This window comes from Dendrobates tinctorius, unplaced genomic scaffold (genome assembly GCF_039654945.1).
Source record: "Dendrobates tinctorius isolate UK_male_01 unplaced genomic scaffold, ASM3965494v1 ptg000237l, whole genome shotgun sequence".
NCBI classification, from domain to species: domain Eukaryota; kingdom Metazoa; phylum Chordata; class Amphibia; order Anura; family Dendrobatidae; genus Dendrobates; species Dendrobates tinctorius.
In genome coordinates, this window is record NW_027361904.1 from 195,470 (window position 1) to 211,574 (window position 16,105).

General features: G+C 48.2%; 1 protein-coding gene across 3 annotated transcripts in view; it reads right to left on the bottom strand.

The window, feature by feature from the left end:
- Positions 1 to 16,105, bottom strand: part of DDX4 (DEAD-box helicase 4) — a 140,405-nt gene that overhangs the window by 31,866 nt on the left and 92,434 nt on the right. For all 3 annotated transcript variants that reach the window (XM_073556650.1, XM_073556649.1, XM_073556648.1), the window contains 7 exons: positions 6,193 to 6,237; positions 3,744 to 3,791; positions 3,453 to 3,479; positions 2,552 to 2,694; positions 1,317 to 1,469; positions 692 to 846; positions 238 to 367 (listed from right to left, as the gene is read on the bottom strand). In XM_073556650.1, the coding sequence (XP_073412751.1) occupies positions 238 to 367; positions 692 to 846; positions 1,317 to 1,469; positions 2,552 to 2,694; positions 3,453 to 3,479; positions 3,744 to 3,791; positions 6,193 to 6,237 (701 nt within the window). The remainder of the gene's footprint in view (positions 1 to 237; positions 368 to 691; positions 847 to 1,316; positions 1,470 to 2,551; positions 2,695 to 3,452; positions 3,480 to 3,743; positions 3,792 to 6,192; positions 6,238 to 16,105) is intronic.

The window sequence follows — 16,105 nt, forward strand, 5'->3', positions numbered from 1 at the left end:
TTAAACGCTTACAAGTCCAGTAGGCGGCGATCTACAGCTGATGGTAAGAGGACCGCCCACATGACGCCTTGCTGCCCACATACAGGAGTGTCTTTAGGGTATATCACAATTCATGAAGAATATTTATCTCTGAACTTGACAAGCGCAAGTTAAAAATCCAAAAGAAAAGAACATCTAGAAATAAAAATTATTTTTAATGGCAACATTGGTCAGCACTTTACATTTCAGAGAACCCACCCTCTCCTTGTTAATCACGTCCATTAACCTTCCAGGCGTTGCACAGAGAACGTTGCATCCTTGACAGATCTGCCGAAAGGAATGAGACGTCTGCGTTCCCCCGTAGATCACCACCGGGCGCACGATTGTCCTGAATGTGGGGAAATCATTTACCAGCTGTAACCTCATATATTACTAACAGTTATATCACCTACACTGCTGACATTTATGCAACACCAGTTCTTTCAGGACGCAGCCATTTTCACCTGTTATCTTTTTTTTTACCATGTCTTATAAAAGACATTAACTCCCTCTCGGTGTCTCAACACAGACGCTGTGGGTCACTGCGGACCTTTGCATCTGAGGGGTTACACGGACGGGATCAGTGTTATCTCAGGCTGCTTCCCTGTGCTGGACATTTACCACACTATCAGTATTAAAGCCTGGTGGGGTTAGGTATAGTCAGTGGACGCACCCATGTGCAAACTTTCGTGCATCGAGGTAAATCTGATTGATCAGTTCTCTGGTAGGTGCGACAATTATCGCTTCTGGTTCCTGAAGAGTTTGAAAATGACTTGATGCAACTCCATTTTTCATCATATGAGCCAAAATGGGCAAGAGAAAGGCCGCCTGCGAAGATAAAGAAAAAGGTCTGTAATTAAGGACAATTGTATTTTCGGATGTTGAAAAATTGAGCCCATCCAATCCCAGGCCCCTGCAGAGTCGATCCGAGCTCAGCGGGGCAGAGACTGCAGAGTCCATCTGAGCTTGGGCCCCCTTGCAGAGTCCATCCAAGCGAACAAAGCCACCCCCCCCCCCGCCGCAAAGTCCGTCCGAGCCCGGGCCTCCCCGCAGAGTCCATCCGAGCCCGGAACCTCCCCAGAGTCCATCCGAGCCCGGAACCTCCCCAGAGTCCATCCGAGCCCGGAACCTCCCCAGAGTCCATCCGAGCCCGGAACCTCCCCACAGAGTCCATCCGAGCCCGGGCCTCCCCACAGAGTCCATCCGAGCCCGGACCTCCCCACAGAGTCCATCCGAGCCCGGGCCTCCCCACAGAGTCAATCTGTTACTTCCAACAGTTAAACAGATTGTACACTTACAGTTTTTCCAGATCCGGTCTGGGCACACGCCATCAAGTCACGTCCAGCCATTATTATAGGAATACTGTGCTTCTGTATGGGCGTCAGCTTTACGTAACCAGACTTATAAACATTTCTGGTTAAACTCTCGCTGAGATCAGCCTCTTCAAATGACTGAAAATGGAAAATGGCATAGAACGTAAATTAGTAATAAATAGCCCATATTGCTTGAACTCTTGAACTGCCAGAAAACAAACTCCTCTAATTACTGTATGTTAAAAATTGAGCAGACCCCTCTAGACCAGCAGTTAATAGATCTGCTCTTTCCTCAGACATATTACAGGTGAGTATAAATTGTCAGGACCCTGGAGCTGCGGTCGCGTCATACATCAGTGGCTGCCAGATCAGGGACCCATGAACCTCCAACCTGCCACACAAGCCCAGGCACATTTGAGGTGGGTGAGAGGCATCAAAGTCTCGAAAACCATTCACATCAGCACAATAGATGACCTGCAAGGTACCTGACCACACCACCAGGCACAGGCGTCATCTACACTGGACGAGGGGCCAGTGACCTCAGTGCTGCTCACTGATGAGTCGATTCATGTCGAGCAGAAATAATGGCCAACAACAACGTTGGAGATGTGAAAAAGAGCGCTATGGATTAGCCACTGTTGTCACTAGACGAGTCTTCAGTGGTGGTGTTTGTGTGGGCAGGTGTGTCTAGTCATTAGAGAACTGACCTACAGTGTGTGACAAGCCCCTACTAGAATATCATTCATCTAGTCATTGTGCCTCTGCACGAACACAGGACTAATTTCATCTTCAAGGACGGCAATGCTCCAAGCTCATCGAGGTCGCATCAGAGCGCGGCTACACTTTCTCCAGACCTGAATCCCATAGAAAACCTAATGGGAACAGCTGAGTGGCCGTGTAGAGGCTCCTGATTCTATCCCAGACCTCAATGACCCAAGGGCCACCATGCCTCAGCAGACACTAACTCCACTTGTGAGAAGCAGGAGACGGTGCTGATGACACAGGACAAGTTACTGAGACACTGACATTTATTGCTCGGGCATACCACCGCTGGTGTGGGCTCGGCTCCCGAGCCTGGGGCACAGCGTGTGTGGTCACCTGGGGTTTATATAATGTGACTGCTACGAATAATTTAATAAACACCAACCCCCACAATAAAAAAAAAAAAAGGTAATAGTAATAAAAACAAATACAAAAACACATTGTTAGAGGACACTAACCAGGATTGCCGGCGGCCTATTGCTTCCAGTTACGTTGACCATGATATTATCATATTTATCAAAATTAATGCCAGTTTGATAATGCCTAAAGATGTCCTCTTCAGCTTCGGGTGGAGGAGGGGGGATGTATGTCACCTTAGGGCCTAAAATAATGATGCACAAAAACGAGTGAGGCGACGACATGGTGGGAAACGAGCTGCAGTCTTCTCATTCATTCACATGTAGCTCGTAAGCAGCATCTGCATATTATTGGTGAGTTGTTTGATTATTTTGCAGATTAAGGCTTCACATATAGGAAAAAAATATTTTTGTACTGTGCTATGGTTAACAGTGACACGCAGAGGTGGAAAAATTTGTTTCTTTGAGAAGGCAGCTGTACTCTCCTCCCCATATTACTCACGGCCAGCACCTACAAGCTGAATGTGTAGAGCTGCGAGACCTTACAAAGACCCCTCACATTTATCCCAGGCTTTGGGGATTAACACTTTGATAACTGGCACAAATCCAGAACACAGACTAGAGCCCTCATCTCACAGCACTCATCTCACAGCACTGTCAGCTTTCATCTTCTCTCTCCACACAGTCGAGCTGCAGTATGTCACATCATTCTAGATCTGTGCCATTTGCCAGGGCATTATCCCCAAATCGCTAGGATAGATGCCGAACAATGTGACAGGCTGCAGTTCTCATCTCACAGCACAGTCAGATCTGCACTTCTCTCCTAGTCAGTGCAGGGAGAGGAAAGCTGCCATTTGTCACATCACTCGATGCGTGCCAGCTATCAGGGAGTTATTCCCAAATGGCAGCTAGCCTTTGGGAAATAACCCTTTGGCGCAATCTGGGCATTGTTGCTTTTTGCTGTAAATGTCATCATTGTGCAGGAACACAAAACAATACACACCAGTATCTGCTTTTGCATCGTCTTGACCTATATATATATATAAAAAAAAAAAAATTAGACGAAAAGGCCGGACTGGAACAATACTCAGCAATGCAACTTTTACAGGAGGAGCGTCTCCCATTTTTCTTGGGTCTAATCCTTACTGTTCCCCCTAAAGTAAAGAGGGGTTTCTGCTCCTACGAGGATCCAAATTCTGGCATTAAAGACTCTTAATGACCCTAATAAATGTGAGAGCACAGTGAAATCATTCACAATTCACTTGGACCAAGCACCAAAGATTCCAAATTCTACCTTTTCCAGAATCAAAACACACTTCTTCATTTTTTCCTCTGTAGCCACCTAGAAGGAATAATAAAGCCATAAATCTTACATATCCATGTCTAAATGTGCACAAGATGAATGTTAGGGCATCTAACCGGCAAATGACTTGTGTGGATGAATGTCAAGTTATTTATCTGGGCACTAAGAACCTGAGGGCACTATAGGTTTTAAGGGATCTGCCCATTTTAAGGATCTTTTCTAAGGATCTGGATGTAGTAATCTGTCAGAATTAGATGTTCGAAGGGAAGTAAAACTACGAGTCGCTTGTAGAAAAGGAACTGTATGTAATCTCTAGGTATGTTTTAGGGGAAATAATCCCAAGATTGTCACTTGAAGAGAAGGTTTTGAGTCCAAATCCGTGCATCATGTGTTTTACGGGGAGGAAAACTAAGAGAGCCACTTGTCTAGAAGGAACTGGGTGTAATCTGACAATATATTTTAGGAAAAGTGAACCAAGTCCATTGTAGAGAAGATTGTGGGTGTAAAAATATATGCACATCATATGCTCTAAGAGGATTAAAACAGTCATTGCAAGGAAGGATCTGTGTGCAATAATCTGTAGGCACCGTACGTTCTAGGGGGAGTAAAATGAGGAGTCATGAACAGAAGTATCTACGTACTAATAAATCTGAACATATATCTAAGGAGCAAAAGTAAGCCACTTACAGAGAAGGATCTAGGTTTAATCTGCGCACATATTTTAGGGTGAGTAGAACTAGAAGAGTCACTTATAGAAAAGAATGGAGTGGGAGTAAATCTTTGCACATCATATGGTTTAGGGAAGTAAAACTAGGAGAATCACGTATAGAGAAGGATCTGGGTGTTTTTCCACATCAGACAGTTTACCTGTGAAGTGAGACTTGAGAATGAAAGTATCCATGAACTATAAAAACATTAACCCCTTCATGACTGAGCTTTTTTCGTTTTCTGCTCCCCTTCTTACCAGAGCCATAACTTTTTTATTTTCCCGTCAATATGGCCGTGTGAGGGCTTGTGTTTTGCGGGACGAGTTGTACTTTTGAATGATACCATTGGTTTTACCATATCGTGTACAGGAAAAGGGAAAAAAAAAATCCAAGTGCGGTGTAATTGCAAAAAAAACCCTGCAATCTCTCACTTGTTTCTTGCTTGCCATTTTTTGCTAGGTTCACTAAATGCTAAAACTAACCTGCCATTATGATTCTCCAGGTCATTACGAGTTCATAGACACCAAACACGTGTAGGTTCTTTTTCACCTAAGTGGTGAAAACAAATTCCAAAATTTGCTAAAAAAAAAAAAAAAAAAAAAAAAAAAAATTGCGCCATTTACCGAAACACGCGTCTCCATTTTTCGTGATCTTGGGTTGGGTGAGGACTCATTTTGCGTGCTGAGCTGACGTTTTTAATGATAGCATTTTGGCGCAGATACGATTTTTTGATCGCCCGTTATTGCAATTTAGTCGCGGCGACCAAAAACACGTAATTCTGGAGTTTTTATTTTTTCTCGCTACGCCGTTTAGCGATCAGGTACGTATCTATAGTTGCTCAAGAATCCCTACTTCCCCCTTTCTATTGTTGTTACTGAGTGGAATAAAATTACCCCTTCGCATCATTATATGGTCAGTGTGCTGTGAATTTCATTTTTTATAGACTTGGGGTCTTGTAGGCCCATTGCACCAGCACCTCGCATCTGGACAAGAGTGCAGGCCAAACATTATTCTAGCGATCAGGTTAATCATTTCTTTTATTGATAGATCGGTCGATTCTGAACCCAGCGATATCAAATGTGTATGTTTGATTTTATTTTTATTGTTTTATTTTGAATGAGGCGGAAGGGGGTTGATTTGAACTTTTATATTTTTTAACACTTTTTTTTACTTTTGGAATGCTTCAATAGCCTTCATGGGGGAAGCTAGAAGCTGCCACAACTTGATCGGCTCTGCTACATAGAGGTGATGCTCAGATCGCCTCTATGTAGCAGAATTACAGGCTTGCTATGAGCGCCAACCACAGGGGTGACGCTCATAGCAATCCAGCATCAACAACCATAGAGGTCTCAACGAGTCCTCTGGTTGTCATGCCAATGCACCGATGACCCCTGATCACGTGACTGGGTCAGCGGTGCACGTATTTCCGGCCCGATGAGCGGAAGCGTGTGTTAAATGCCGCTGTCAGCATTTGACAGCGGCATTTAACTAGTTAATAGGCGTGAGCCGACAGTAATTTCGCTCGCGCCTATTGCGAGCACATGTCAGCTGTTGAAAACAGCTGACGTGTCCCGGCTTTGAGGTGGGCTCACCGCCGGAGCCCACCTCAAAGCGGGGGATACGGATGTTGGACTACGGATGTTGGACATACTATCCCATCCAACATCAGCAAGGGGTTAAAAATGTTTACTTTTACGTGCAAACTGCTAAAAAAAAATATATATGTCGGTCACCTCTTCGGCTAAAGTCTCTTCTATTCTCAAAACCAGTATTGCCACCTGAAACAAAGATATAAAAAAATGAAGCTTCTTTGTCAACCACGAAGGAGGTATATTACAACTATTTTGATGTTCGATTTATAAAACAATATAGAAACAAATTGGATTTTGTACTTACTGTAAAATCCATTTCAGGTTGAATACACTGGAGGACACAGGACCGTGGGCATACGCTTTGACACGAAGGCTCGACATGATTAGAGAAAAGGCTTGCCTCTGACTGGCGTGCAATACTCACCTAGCAGACAGGGGCTGGCAGCACCTTACACCCCAGGCCGCCATAGGCAAAGTCCACAGGGTGGATCTTGTAGAATAAGACAAAAGGTGTGGAAACAGGAAGGCTTGTAGGCCGGATGATGATTGCCCAGAAAGCCCTCGACTGCTCCTGCAGAATAAGCTATAGGGCAGTCAATTTGTTTTTGTAGGCCGCCACAAGTCCCGACCTGATCCATTTGGAAATGGACAAGTTAAAGGCTGATAGACACTTGTGTTTCTCAAAAGAGATCATAAAAAAAAAATAATTGAAATGCTAGGAGGCCTCCATGACAAAAAAGCCCTAATGCCCCTGACCAGACAGAGCGAAAGACAATATCCCCTATTGTCGTAGAAGGCTGAGACCACAAAAGGAAGTTACGACGGGTAAAATACAAGACCACCTTGTCCTGTTTGAGAACAAGGAAGGGAGCCCTGCAGGAAAGGGCAGAGAGCACACGCACCATATGTGTGGAGGTAATAGAAACAGCAAATGTCACTTTCCACGATAGGCGCCTTCACGAGATGCTTCAGAAAGTTTCAAAGGGAGACTACTAAAGTGCAGACCACACAAGCAAAGGACAACTGTCCCTTGAAGAAGGCGAGGCTGAGACCTGAAACAAGACCAGAAGAAAAGTTCTAGGAATGGATAGCGTCACAGGATGAAATCCCTTGGTTCCAACTAGAGAAGTGGAATCTCCAGATACCTAGGTAAACCATTGCAGGTTGTGACTTACGAGCCCTCAACATAGTCTGTGGAGTCAAACAGATCTTTGGGTTTCAGAACCTCAACTTCAAACAGCCAAGACAAACACAGCTGAAGCAAAATGAGGTGGAACACAGGACCTTGTGATATAAGGAAGCAGAAATATTCCCAGGCTAGAGATATCAGGATCACCAGAATTACCTAAACCACGACCCCTAAAAGTGCGTGGGGAAGCAGTGGGGAAGAGATAATGCAGAGAACTCTGTCCATGGAGTGACCAGAGTGTCTACGACAAAAGCCCTAAGAACTCAGGACCTGATGACATAAGTAGTGACCTTGTGTTTGCTTAAGAAGTCCAAGACTCCAGCAAACATGGAGCTGATTGAAGACCTATGAGAAGAGCCCACTAGCCTGGATTCAGAGTTTCTTGGCTGAACAAGTCAGAGGCTTAGTATTCCATGCCATGACCGCTGAAAGAGCAGGAACATGGAGCTTTAACCACCGGTAAGTCTTCATGCTTTCCCCTAATGGCTGAGGAGCTCCTGGTGCAACCATGATGGTTCAGGTAGGACAGTTGTCTATGACATTGACTTATCGAAAATAGGTATTAGACCTACCGGTAAGGATGTTTCCAGGAGTCCATCCTGACAGCACCATGGAGGACGTCCTCCTCCTCCTTACAGGGACAGGAAAACACACAAGAGGTTAAAAGGTCATGTCCCACCCCCTCTCCCTCAGTGATTTAACAAGTACCACAAGGTGGATGATGCTAGTAACAGTTTAATGAAACAATCATATTACAGGATATGACATAACAATACAACATAGTATAACATAACAGGGAGGGAACTACCCGTGCTGTCAGGATGGACTCCTGGAAACATCCTTACCGGTAGGTCTAATACCTATTTTCCAGGACGTCCACCTGACAGCACCATGGAGAGTACCAAAGCACCTCCTCAGGGTGGGATTACCGCCTGGAGAACCTTTCTCCCAAATGCGGTCTGTTGACCAGCTAACACATCAAGCTTGTAGTGCTTGCAGAATGTATTAAGACTGACCCAGGTTGCTGCTCTACAGATTTGATCAACCGACGCCCCCGCCCGTTCGGCCCATGAGGCCGATACTGCCCTCGTAGAGTGGGCTTTTATGGAATTTGGCGGGTTGGCGCCTTCAGCTTGGTAGGCGTCTGAGATTACTGAGGTAATCCAGCGCGCGATGGATGCCGATGGATGCCTTAGAGGCCCTCTTCCCCTTATTTCTACCCCCAAAGAGGATGAACAGGTTCGGGTCGATGCGCCAGCTATTGGTGGCCTCTAGGTAGTCTATAACTGCGCGCCACATATCCAGCGAGTGAAGGCGCTGCTCCTTCTTATTACGGGGATTATCACAGAAGGATGGTAACACTACCTCCTGATTTAGATTTTTTAGAGAGGCTACCTTTGGGGTAAATGCCGGGTCTAGTCTTAAGATTATACAGTCCTCTCTTATCTGGAGATATGGGTCCTTAGTGGACAGGGCCTGGATCTCCCCTATTCTTTTGGCCGTGGTAATGGCTACTAGGAAGGCCGTTTTACGAGTGAGAGCAGAGATGGTTATTTTCTCATCGAGAGCGTAGGGGTCTGTACAGAGAAACCGAAGTACCAGGCCTAGGTCCCAAGGCGGGGTGAGCTGCCTAATAGTGGGGCGCAGGCGCTGTGTGGCTCTTATAAATCTTATTACCCAGGGATGTGAAGCTAACTGGTAATCGAAGAAGGTGCTCAAGGCTGAAACCTGAACCTTTAGAGTGCTGGGCTTAAGGCCTTTATTAAAACCTGCCTGCAAAAAGCTTAGTATGTTGGGGAGGTCAGGGGCGCCTGCCACAAGATCGGACCTGCCACCCTCCAGACAGAATCTTTTCCATATTTTTCGATAGATTGCGGATGTCACCGTTTCCTACTGGCCTGTAAGGTGGGTATGACCTGATCCGACAGTCCCTTTGCCTTCAGGATGTCCCTCTCAGGATCCAAGCCGACAGGTGGAGTCTTGCTGGGTCCGGGTGGCGGATCGGGCCCTGGTGGATGATGTCCTTCCACAGGGGTAGTTCGACTGGATTTTCTACTGCCATGGCTCCTAGAAGGGGAAACCAGCTTCTCCTCGGCCAATATGGCACGATCAACATCACTCTTGCGTGGTCTTCGCGTATCTTCCTGAGCACTGCCGGTATGAGAGCCAGTGGTGGGAACGCATAAGAGAGGGATTCTCCCCAAGTCTGACTCAGGGTGTCTACGCCTTCCGGGTGGTCCGTCGGATTCAGGGAGTAGAACTTGGGGACCTTCGAGTTCTTCCTGCTTGCGAAAAGATCTATAGTGGGGGTCCCCCAACGCTGACAAAGGTGGTCGAAGATTTCCATGTTCAGTTCCCATTCTGTCGGGTGGATCTGTTGTCTGCTCAAGTAGTCTGCCACTTCGTTCTGGGAACCTTCTAAGTGTACTGCGGTCACTGATCGGACTGTTCGTTCTGCCCACGTGAATATTTTTCCCGCCAGGGCCTGTAGTGGTTGATGTCTGGTCCCTCCCTGGTGCTTCAGGAATGCCACTGCCGTTGTATTGTCGGATAATATGCGGACATGACGATTCTTTAGTACCGACTGGTTTCTCCGCAATGCTTCCCAAACCGCGAAGAGCTCTCTGAAATTGGAGGATCTGGTCCTGATGCCTGCTGGCCATTTCCCCTGGAAGATCTTCCCTTCTATGTGGGCTCCCCATCCCCACGCACTGGCGTCTGTGGTGACTACCACGTATGGAGAGGTTGTCCATTGTACGCCCACCTGAAGGTTTCTGGACTGTGTCCACCACCGCAGGGACTCCTTCACTCGTTCTGGCAGCCTTAGGGGTCTGTCTAGCGACGCCTGACTTCTGTCCCACCCTGCGAGGATTTCTCTCTAACAACCTCGAGTGGAATTGGGCCCAACGGACACACTGGATGCAGGCTGTCATGAGGCCCAAGACTTCCATTGCCTCTCTTATGGAACATTGACGCCTCAACAGGTCTCTGGTTCTGGCCTGAACAGTCTTCTGCTTCTGCTCGGGTAGCCAGGACATTCTGTTGGCTGAGTCTAGGAGGACTCAGAGGAATACTTTTTGGTGTCTGGCCTGAGGTCCGACTTCTCCCAGTTGATCACCCAGCCAAGGAACTCCATTACGGTAGTTGCTCGAATTCTGTCTCGAATGAGCGCTTCTTTGGATCTTGCCACCAGTAGGAAGTCGTCCAGGTATGGAATGATCACAATACCCTGATCTCTCAGGTAGGCCACCACCTCTACCACCAATTTTGTAAAGATTCTGGGAGCTGAGGCCAACCCGAAAGGAAGACACTGGAACTGGCAGGTCCGGGCTGGTAAACTGACCGCGAACCTTAGAAGGCTCTGGGATGAGGGATGGATAGGGACCTGTAGTATGCCTTTTTTAGGTCTAGGGTGCACATAACGGCGTCCCTGTCTATTACGGGGATTGCGGATTGGATCGATTCCATCCGGAATCTCTTGTATCTGACCCAGGCATTTAGTGGTCTCAGGTTTATGATGGTACGGGCCTCGCCGGATGGTTTTGTGATTGAAAACAGGGAAGAGTAGTGCCCTCTCCCTCATTCCGTCGGGGGAACTGGTATTATGACCTCTGAGTTTACCATGTCCTGAAGATCCGTCCACATTGCGGAGTCCTCCAGGACGACAGTGGGGGCAATATATCTGTCGGGGGGAGGTGAATAGAGCTCTATACTGTAGCCTTCCGCGATGGTTCTGAGAACCCATGGATTGTGGGTGACTCGGGACCAGTTTGCTGTGAAGTTGCGAAGTCTCCCCCCAACACCTATGGCGTCATTGCCTCCTCGATCTAGATGATGATGTGAATGAGGGACCCTTGTTCCTCCCGTCCTGGCTGAAGGAGCCCTTATAGGAGCTTCTATTGGACTTTGCCCGACCCCTATATTCCGTCTGCCTTCTGAAGAAGGAGCCTCTCCGAAAGGACTGGGGCCGCCTGGGTTTTTCCTCTGGGAACCCTTTATTTTTATCGGACACTAGCTCTAGGATGTTATCTAGGGCTGGACCAAATACCCTCAGGCCCGAGAAGGGGATGGCGCATAGCTTTGTTTTAGCAGCGTTATCCCCCGACCAGGATTTAAGCCAGACTGCTCTCCGGGCCGCATTAGAGAGGGAGCTGTTTCTGGCTGCAAACCTTACTGATTCAGCCGACGTATCAGACAGGAACGCCGTGGCTGATTTCATGAGAGGAAGTGATGCTAGGATCTCTGATCTAGGGGTCTTGTTGGTTAGGTGTTCCTCAAACTGCCCCATCCACAAAAACATAGACCTGGCCACTGAGGTGGCTGCTATGTTGGCCCTAATCAGAGCCGCCGACGTCTCCCAAGTTCTTTTTAGCAAGACGTCCGCCTTCCGATCCATCGGGTCTCGGAGACCTGACGAGTCCTCGAATGGGATGGCCGTCTTTTTGGTAACCTTGGCGACTGGGACATCTATTTTAGGGACTTCCTCCCATGCCCGTGTTTCCTCGGGATCAAAAGGCAGTCTATTTTTAAAGTCTCGGGAGAGTATCAACCGACGCTCTGCCTCTTTCCACTCTTCCTGGACCATTGTTTTGATGTGTTCACTTACGGGGAACACTACCTGTTTCCGGGCCACGAGTCCTCCAAACATTAAGTCCTGTCTAGACTGTGGTTTAGGGACTTCCTCTATTTGCATAGTATTTCTGACTGCCTGGACCAGCTCGTCCGTGTCCTCCAGTCTGAACAGGTACTTCCTGCTCTGATCCTGTCTATCCCTCGGGATCTCGCCTTCTTCCTCCTGGTCTGAATCCCGGAAGTCGGACTCCTCGCTAGGGCTTGCTTCCGACACTGGGTCTGCATCCCACCTTGGACGCTTGCGACTTGGCCCTGGGCTGGGGGGACTGACGCCGCGTGAGGCCGGCTGTAGAGGCCTGAACTTCCTCCCTTATCAGCAATCTCATTTCGGAAAGGAGGGATGGCTGTTCCTCGCCTATGACCCTTGAGGTACAGGGTCCGCATAGGGTCTTGCTATAGGTGTCTGGCAGCTTTACCCTGCATACGGGGCATCGGACAGATTTGGAGGTGGCTTTTGCCGGGTCCTTCACCGAGGGGGATTCTGCCGGGGTTCCCTTGTCCTAATACAGAAGGGGCACCTACTCAGATCTGGGCTGTGAGGATGGGTGGGGGAGGGTGGTCTGCGCTATGCGCACTTACCCCTCCACCTGCTGGAGCGTTGCCTTCCATTCTGGCACGATTCTACAGAGCGCTGCGGATCTCAGGAGCGCGCGCCCAGGATTCAAAAGCCGGCGTCTGACGTCACCGGATGTGACGCACGACCTCCGCGATAGGCCGCCTCCTCCACTTCCTGCCTGGGCTCCTGCGCGCGACCGCGCTCTGCTCCGGTGCCCGCTCAGACTGCCGCTTGCAGGGAACCGCCCCCCGCCTGCTCTGGCGTTCTGTTGGCGCCTTCCAGCGCTGACCCCGCCGTTGGAGCCATCCTGCGGGTGCCTGGCCCGCCACCTGCAGGGGCCCACCTGTCATGGCGCTGCTGCGCCCCTCCTTCTGCCGGTGCCCGCTCGGCCAGCCGCCTGCGGGGAGCCGACCCTCGCCTGTTATGGCGGTGCGTCCTGGAGCCGAGAGCCGAGCAGAGGGACTCCCCCATCGGAGAGTTTCGGCCCCGGGACCTCTTGACAGGGGAAGGCTTGGACTGGCCGCACGATCCCGAGCCCCTCCGGTAAGTCTCATGTGTGTCCCTCCTTGCAGGGACAGGAAAAACACTGAGGGAGAGGGGGTGGGACATGACCTTTTAACCTCGTGTGTTTTCCTGTCCCTGTGAGGAGGAGGACGTCCTCCATGGTGCTGTCAGGTGGACGTCCTGGAAACAGGAGATCCCTGAAATGGGAGAGAGTTAAAGATAACAGCTCTCTAAAAGGTTTACACAGGTGGTGTTCTTTCTTTAGTGCAAGACATTGAGTGGAGCGATTATGGGCAAAGAAAACCGCCTCAAAAACCTATACCCTCTAGCTCAAAACATTCATGCAAAAAATAGATGGAGCAAGATGACTCCATCCACAATGAGACGCTACAGCTCTATGAAAGGAGCGACTGGTGGACAGTAAACCAGACACCTGTCACCTGGGTGTCGAAGATCAAGCTCAGAAAATCCAGGAGCTGGAGAGCATCAGACATGATATCTGTCTGTTCATGATCCAGCCGAAGAACTCGAAGGAATCCAAGGTGATTTGGAGGCCGGAAGGGTATTACTTCTGTCAAGGTGAAAATATATTTTCTTATATAACTTTTATATTTTTATACTGTGAAACAATAAGTTTTTCCTAATTGCTTGCTAATGCAAATGTAACTGTATTAAAGATGGCTGCCAGTGTTCACTTTCACTTAAATTCAGTGTCTAAAGAGTTAAGTTAAGTTTCATTTCTCCTAAGTTTCATTTCTCCTCAAAAAAGATAACTCAGGAATGTGAAGAAGGAGTAACCATCGGGAGACGTTTTGACGAATCAGAGAGAGACTGGACACTAGATGTATACTGCATAAACCCCGCCTAATGCACGCCTTCCCCTAACACTCAATATAGTATTGTGTATTTGTAAATAAAAGCCAGTTGTTGTACTGCTCCTGACAGGTGTGGATGCAGGACATCAGCTAAGACTGAATCAGCTGCGTGTCTGAGTCATTCTTAATCGGTACCAGATGTTTTGCGCTCGCACAATGATTTGGAATGACTGGTGAATGAGGATTCATTGTCGTTTACGACCCCGACAATTTGGCGCCCAACGTGGGGCGTGGACAGTGATCCGAGGCTCCTCTGGACCCATGCCTGGATGTCTGTGGATGATACCTGTAGTGGCTGACCTCGAGGACTGATCACCCTCCAAAACACGGTAAGTGAGATCATATACACTGTATGTGTCACACTTGCTAGTGTCTCAGCCGTTATTGGTTTGTCTGTGGTCTCCTTGGGTCTGAGGGGTGACCGGTCGAGTGGTGAGACCGAGTGCGATCCTGTGCCACGCTCTGAACCAGCAACTGAGAGACGTTGCATTCTGCGCGTCCTCGTGTACACCACACCTCCTCCACCGGTCATTGTACTCCATTCAACCACCCTACCCGTGACTATTGTCTAGTAGTGAAGTGGAGTGATAAATTGAGCTAGTTGCAGATTGTGGGGCAACCTAGAGGAAGGGATAGGAGACGCAGCCTCTGTGATATTGTACCAGCTAGGTAATTAAGACGTCCCGAGAAGGGACCACCTGTATTTCTGTGGAGGGCTCTCACTAGGAGACCGCCTCCCGACTGTTGGAATATCGTGGCAGGATAATCTGTTAATCACTGCTGTTCAAGGTTAGGGAAAGGAAATATTGAGCGCGAGGCTCTTTTCCTAGTACGTCGAACGTGAGGCTCCGTACTGTGGAACATCAGTGTTGATATCGCTACCAGTGGTTTTTCTGCAGAGAACCATAGTATTCTGTAAGAGTCATGCTGCGTATCTTAAAGCAGAAGAAGTCTGTGCCCCACAAGTTAGATGAGGATTCATTGTCGTTTACGACCCCGACACTTCTATGGATGAGGACTTATTCAGAGGATGATCCAGATAGTGATTGATGCCACCCCTCTGGCAAGGAGCATTGCCATCAAGAGTTCAAAAAACTGGAAAAGAGGGCCATTTAACTTGTGAAGGAGAGGATGTCCTCTGCTTGGCTAAAAAAAAAAAAAAAAAAAAATGATACAAGAGGAAGGACCTAAATGCAGTGGAGGGTGCGCAGCTCTGGCGCGGGTTATCAGGACGGTTTAGTCCTGAACGAGAGCCTCCTGGAGTTGCAGGTACTGGGATGACCTAGTTACGAAAAAAGTGAAAAGGCCTGGAAGCTTGTAGACAGATGAGTGCTTATAATTCTGGAGAAAAATTAGTTTTGCTCACAGTAGCATCCTTGATGTCATCATGTAAGCCCACTTTCCAATGAGTCCACCTCCTGCAAAGGGGAGTACAGAGTAAGGCTGTTTTTGGATACCAGGTCAGTAGACCACGATCTGATCCTTGAACAGTCACAGAATTGGCAGCTCAGCGGGCCGCAAGCTGTGTCGATAAGGGAACAGTCTCTCAAAATAACTAAAGCAAGCAGCAAATGAGAACAAAGGTTGAAAAGATCCTCCTGAAGCTCCCCAGAAGATGCTGACCCTGGACGCCGTAGGGCAGGACGTAAGGAGCTTGCTGAATAAAAAGCAGCTTTAGAGTGTCAATCCTCTTAATCCAGAAGGACACAGAGGGACGAAGGACACAGAGGACGCATCAAAAAAAAAGGGCAAAATAGTGACTCAAGTTGCCAGGGGGTCCAAAGATATGGACCATTTGTCAACCAATTCTTTGCAAAGGGATAGAGGGCCTCAAACCCCGTATAGGAAAGGCAAATCAGGGGTTATTCACTTTCACGCTGGAAGATTGTTTAAGTCTTTATGACACATTTCATACAGTGTCGACAAAAGGAAACCACTTCCCGAGATGGGGAGGCTGACTAGTCCTTGATCTGGAGGAAGTCTCTCACTGCTTTAATAAAATCCTGCATATTTGAAGCCAGCAGAAAATCCTGCTCTGACATAAGAGAAAGTCAGAGGCGCCCCCACCACACTCCTCCGAGGATTCGGACTGGGTAGGGTGAGAAGCTTTGGCTGAGCTGCCTCGTGTCTAAGGGTATGGCCCACCACCTTCCTACCAAGTGTCGAGCCTCCTACTAGCAGGGTGTGTACCCCCACGGGCCTTATGTCCCCCTAATACTATTAACTAGAAATATGGCGATACTTTTACCTCCGATAACTTATGTGCAGTGCTGATATAGGATGAGATGTAAGACAATG